We start from the raw sequence: 6,340 nt of genomic DNA, 5'->3' as shown, positions 1-6,340 counted from the left end.
CACCTTGTAGGTGGTCCGCACTGTTGCCACTTCGGTGGTGGAGGGAGTGAATGTTGAATGGGGTGCCAATCAGGTGGGCTACTTTGACCTGGATGGTGTTAAGTTTCTAGAGTGTTGTCGAAGCTGCACTCATCCAGGCAAGTGGAGAGTATTCCATCCTGACACCTTGTAGATGTCGGGCAGGTTTTAGGGAATTAGGAGGTGAGTTGGCTGCTGCAGAATTCCCAGCCCCTCAACCTGCCCTTGTAGCCACACTATTCATGCGGTTGGTTCAGTTAACTTTCTGGCTAATGGTAAGCCCTAGGATATTGGTGGTAGGGAATTGGCAAAGGTAATGGCCCATAGCTTCCAAGCTCCGGGGCGGGGGGGGGGGGGGGGGGGGGGGGGTGGTCATAACTGGAGAGAGTGGGGGGGGGGGGTTAACTCCAAAGATATGGGGAGGGTGGGAGTTCACCAGTGTAAGTTCCCAGGTAAGGATTGAATTGTAATTGCCCGGAAAGTTCAAACCTCCATTGGGCAATTGCCGTCAGTGGGAACCATCAAAATGTACAATGTATATTTCAAACATCAGATGGTTCTGACTTTCTTACAGTAATTGTTACCCAGGCCACAGTGAGAGTACTGCCAGGGCTCAACCCTCTACCACTGTATGTACCTGTGCACCCCAGGTGGATTTAGCTCGCCAGGTCCCCATTTGCCGAGACCTGTTGTAAACCCCTACTTGGGGGGGGGGGGGGGGGGGGGGGGGGGGGGGGGAATGATACAGTGTTGAGGCCCACTCAGTGGAGGCTAATGTATGTTCATGGGGTACGTTTCTGTGCTGTGAATTCTAAGTAATTCTGCAGTTTAATCAAACTGTTGCCTGTTAAGTTTCGGTTTGTCACAGCAGCCAAATGAAAGTGAGAATTGCAATTTTCATACCACAAAAACACAGAAATACTAACTCGATCCAAATAAGAGACTGTTTCGCCTAGATCAAACAAATTGGGTTGTGGTATTGTCGACGGACTAGTAGTCCAGGGACCCAGAGTAATGCTCTGGGGACCTGGGTTCAATTCCCACCACGCCAGATGGTGAAATTTGAATTCAATAAAAATCTAGGACTTAAAAAGTCTAACGATGGCCATGAAACCATTGTCAATTGGTGTAAAAATCAATCTGGTTTCATGAATATCCTATTGGGAAGGAAATCTGCCATCCTTACTTAGTCTGGTCTACACCTGAACCAGATGGGCAGCAATGTGGTGAATTCTTTATTGCCCTCAGGGATGGTTAATAAATGCTGGCCCAGCCAGCAACGCCCACTTCCCATGAATACAAAAATAGGAATTGTCCATAAAAGTGAGGTATCATCGTCATCCTGGACGATGTGGCTATGCAGTAATGTCCCCAGAGTTTACAAATGCTCCTGTACTACCTTCCAGTTGTGCTGTAGCAATTTGTGTCTTTTGGTGTACTGCCAGCATGGCTCGGGTGTATATCGATGCTGTGAGTCTCTTACCTTGTCTAACCTCAAGCAGCAGAACGGTGCCTTCACAGGTAGAAGATGGCAGAGAGTTGGAGAACTTCCAATATAGGGAGAATTGGGAGGGTATCCTTTCACATACCTGGAGACAAACGGTAAAAAGGTCAGTCCATGCAATCTGAATTAGGCTGTGGTATGGGGAGCACACAGCCCTCTCTACAGGTGTGGTAGAGCAGAAATGGAAAAGTATTTTTTAAAGTAAAACAATGTTTATTCTATCAATTTAAGTTAACCTTTTCAAAACATACAGTGAACATCTTAGCAACCATTGATTCAAATACAACCCCAAAGAATGCAACACTAAGTAATCCTTTAAGTTTTCCTTTTAATGTCTATAAGACTTAAAACACCTTTTACCAGAAGCACATCAGGTTAAAGTCATTACTGTTATTAGTTTTAAATCACCAGGATCGATTTACAGTCTTTAGATTACAGAGAGAGATTCATACACCTTCTGGCTGTGACTGCAGCTATCCAGTTCTGAAAACGAAACTAAAACACACCCTGCAGCAAACAGCCTAAAACGAAAGTAAAAAGCTGACAGACAGCCCAGCTCCACCCACTCTCTGACATCACTGATAAACACCCATTTCTTAAAGGTGCATTTCTTAAACACCCATTTCTTAAAGGTACTCTCACATGACAAACTAAACATACTTAAAACTAGACATTATTTCTAATGTTTACCAATACAAATATAAATCCCTAAAAACCTTGGATTTCCTAACGCTCTTTGTTAGATTTCTGACACTGGCTTTCTTAACCATTGCTCCATTTTAGACTTTTCTCGCAGCAAATCTGAGAGCTGCTCCCATCAAGCTTCTTGGCACCAACGGCTATGAATTCAGTTGAAGACAATCACAAAAAAAACTTCCTACCCCAAAGTGCTAAGCAACATCTCTTTGCCCCTCTGAGCTTGTTTATTTTACACAGCATTAAACTCTTTCACCACAATGGAAATGCAGTTCGAATTGGCCCAAACTCCCACACATCCAGAGTTTTACACTTTTTACACAGCAAATTAAGCACACTTAAATCTATACCTTATTTCCAACATTTAACAATACAAATATACCTCACCTAAAACTTCCCCTGTTTTTCCAACAGCCCCTGCAAGGAAAATTGGGCTTCATGTATGATTGGTAGACTTCAGCAAAGGTAGACGTTCTGCCCTCTCTTTGCAAATGGCATGATTACAATTTTGTTGAAAATAACGCACAGAGATGATGGTAAGATTTAATCACTGTGCATTTTTGTAACTTGCAACGGAAAGCTGAAATAGCTTCACTGTAGAGTCAGACAGCCCAATACATGTGAAACCGTGAACAATCGCAAGCCCGTCGCTGGCAATGTTAATGTCTATGATACTTGCTGATTCCAGTCAAAATATTGCAATATGCTCAATTGCGAGCATTTGTCAAATTTGGATCTCAGTCCGGAGATTTGAACAAAGAACTAAGCTGTCACTGGCACTGAGCAAGTGTTGCAATGTTGTCTTTCCCATGATGCATTAAAGCAAGGTCCCATCTGCCCTCTCAAAACAGACAAAGACTTGCATTTATTTAGTGGACAGCAGGCGTCTCAAAGTGCTTTACAGCCAACAAAGTACTTTTGAAGTTTAAAATGACCAGATAGTTGGTTTTCTTAGTGATGCTGGTTGATGGGTAAATATTTGCCCAGGTCACTGAGGAGAACTCCTCTGCTTTTCAAAATAGTGTCATGGGATCATTTACATCCATGATCGAATGGCGGAGCAGACTCGATGGGCCGAATGGCCTAATTCTGCTCCGATATCTTATGAACATCCACCTGAGGGGACTTGGCTTAACATCTCATCTGAAAGATGCACAGTGCAGTGCCCTCTTAGTGCTCAGCTGGAATGTAGATGTTTGTCCTCAAGCTCTTGAACCCAGAACCTTATGACTCAGAGGTAAAGTGGGGTGGGGGTGGGTGTGGGGGAGGGGGGGGGGGGGGGGGGGGGGGGGGGCATGTCCCGGCCCAAGGCTTTCGTTATGTACTTCCACCCAAAACGAGGACAAGTCATCTTCTCTCAAAAAAAGATAGATCCAAATAACCACAAGATGGTGCCATCGAATCAATGATATGTTGTGATTGGATAGGGTTAGCAGAGATTCAGGTTAAAAGCAGCTTGGAAATTTCAACAGAGTAGCAGTTTCATGAGAGAAAATTGCATTGGCGCCCCCCCACCCTCTCCCTCCCCCAGTATGATTATGATTTCTGCTCGATTAGAAGATGAAAATTCACCGAATCACCCCATTATATCTCAGACCTATTACACAATGGCTGCACCCCAGGGCCATTACCGATAGACTGTAGCTAAACTTGAACAGCCGTGGAATAAAGAGGGAATTGGTAATGTTGCGCAGCTGCCCAATGACTCGGGACATTTACAACCAACAGCCCAATAAATATAAGCAGTTCCTTCCTTTCACATTTCTTCTCCTATTTTGAAGCCATCAGAAGGTTGACAATAGCGAAGCACGGCGTTTCCCCTTCTGATCTGGTCACCACAGACTTACGGCAACAAAACCTTTCAAGGGAATTCAGTTGATCAGATCGAAATAATATTCCTGGGAATGTTGATTGTGCTCCAGTCCTCAGGAGGAGCGTGGAGCGGTGGACCCCTCCCTCTCCTGGGACAATCAGATGTGGACTGAGCAGTGGACGAGAGGCAGGTAGTCAGACCTAACAACCCCCTCGACTGCCTACTGCCTGCACCTGCTGGTCAGGCCCAGGAAAGGTCCCACGGGGGGGGGGGGGGGGGTCACCCGATTTTGCCCACTCCCCTCCACGTCGAGTGGTCAAAGAGCAGGAGGGTGCGCCTAAAGGGAACCCAAAAATCGAGGAATTTCATGCATCTGGACTAATAAGCAATGCTGAGGAGAAATAGTTGAATGGCAAATTAATTCTTCAGGTTCCTCATCTATTGACGAACATTGTGCAAACACACACGAATCGAAAATAGAACTTCCCATGTTAACAGGGCATCAAGTGCATATTACGTCTTGAAATATTCATCTGAGAGTTCTCATGGTTGAAATAAATTGCCTGAAAGTTCTTATCGAGTCCTCTTTCACCCTCTCAGTCAGTGCATTCAAGATCATTTACACACCACATAACATAATTACTCCTCATCTCGCCTCTGGTTCCTTTGACAATCGCTTTCTCAGTGTTTAGCTACTGACCCGTCTCACACAATTTCTCCTTATTTACACCTTCCTGATTTTGGACACCTCGATTAAACCTCTGGTCTAAGGAAAAACCTGCAGGGCCATGGAGGGAGTGCAGTGACGCGCGGACAATTGGTTAGCTCTTTCAAAGAGCCAGCACTAGGCTGATGGGCTGAATGTCGTCTTCTCTGTTGCAAGATTCTATGAATCTTCTATGAACCTCTTGAGTTCTCAGATGTTCGTGAAAGAATGGTTGGATTTCACTGTGTCATTATGCAACCTCTCTTTGATACACTGCAGCTGGGAATGTAAGACCACCCTGTTCATAGAATCATAGAATTTACAGTGCAGAAGGAGGCCATCGGAGTCTGCACCGGCCCTTGGAAAGAGCACCCTATTTAAGCCCACGCCTCAACCCTATCCCCCTAACTCCACCAAACCTTTTTGGACCTTAAGGGCAATTTAGCATGGCCAATCCTCCTAACCTGCACGACTTTGGACTGTGGGAGGAAACTGGAGCACCCGGAGGAAACCCACGCACACAAGGGGAGAACATGCAGACTCCGCACAGACAGTGACCCAAGCCGGGAATCGAACCTGGGACCCTGGAGCTGTGAAGCAACTGTGCTAGCCACTGTGCTCCATCCTGTTCTCCAAGACCAGGTTAAATTAGCGGATGTGTGCTTTAACCACTTTGAGTATACTGACTCCAAAACAGAAGTCCTCCAGTTTTTTGAAAAAGTATTTAATGGACTAGGCCCGCATTTATTGTCCACCCCCAAATGCTCTTGAGAAGGTGGTGGTGAGCTGCCTTCTTGACGGATAATAATAACAGACACACAGGGGGAAACATCCTCCCAGCAACCATCCTGGAACCAAGCAACCAAGTCCCCTCAGGATCTTATATAATTCAACACGATCACCTCTCATTCTTCTATACTCCAATGGGCACGGGCCTAACCTGCTCAAACTTTCCTCATAAAACAAACCCTTTGGCCAGGAGTCCACAGATTTAGCTTTTTCCTGAATGAGCTGGCAACATGTGCATAGTGTGGAATGTTAGGCAAATCGCCCCAATTGAGAAAATTGTCCTGAATAGTGTTATCTTACGGAGGGCCATACTTTGCAGAGGGTGTCTTTAGAGTATGGGGGAGATGGGGGGGTGGGGGGGGGGGGGGGGTGGGGAGAGAGGGGGGTTGGGGGGAGGAAGGGGGGAGAGAGGGGTGTTTGGGGGGAGGGGGGGGAGAGAGGGGGGTTGGGGGGAGGAGGGGGGGAGGAGGGTTAGCGGGGTGTGGGATGGAAGAAGCAGAACTACAGCAGGAAAGAGCAGGAATTGATGAGGAACACAAGCCGTCAGTTCAACTGGACCTGCATCATCATGTTGCAAAGACAGCAAAGGAATTTCTCAATGTTTCAACCCAAAATCTATCTTGTTTCTACTGGTTAAAAACAAAATGAACAACATAGAACTTACACTGGAGAAGGAGGCCATTCGGCCCATTGAGTCTGCACCGAACCAGTTAAGCTCTCACTTCCACCCCATCCCCTTAACCCCGCCTAACCTTTCTGGACACTAAGGGCAATTTAGCATGGCCAATCCACCTAACCTGCACGTCTTTGGACT

The 6,340-nt window shown here is 46.1% G+C and overlaps 1 protein-coding gene across 9 annotated transcripts in view; it reads right to left on the bottom strand.

Moving 5' to 3' along the window:
• The window catches only part of si:dkey-21e5.1 (potassium channel subfamily T member 1), a 401,511-nt gene that overhangs the window by 49,038 nt on the left and 346,133 nt on the right, over positions 1-6,340 (bottom strand). For all 9 annotated transcript variants that reach the window (XR_005458485.1, XM_038781761.1, XM_038781755.1 and 6 more), the window contains one exon: positions 1,502-1,607. Coding sequence is in view for 8 of the 9 variants with exons in the window: in XM_038781761.1 (XP_038637689.1) it covers positions 1,502-1,607 (106 nt within the window). In the remaining variant the exon portion in view is untranslated. The remainder of the gene's footprint in view (positions 1-1,501; positions 1,608-6,340) is intronic.

Source organism: Scyliorhinus canicula, chromosome 21 (genome assembly GCF_902713615.1).
Source record: "Scyliorhinus canicula chromosome 21, sScyCan1.1, whole genome shotgun sequence".
Taxonomy (NCBI): Eukaryota; Metazoa; Chordata; class Chondrichthyes; order Carcharhiniformes; family Scyliorhinidae; genus Scyliorhinus; species Scyliorhinus canicula.
Note: the sequence above shows the minus strand (reverse complement) of the source record. Positions and strands in the feature narration are given on the sequence as shown.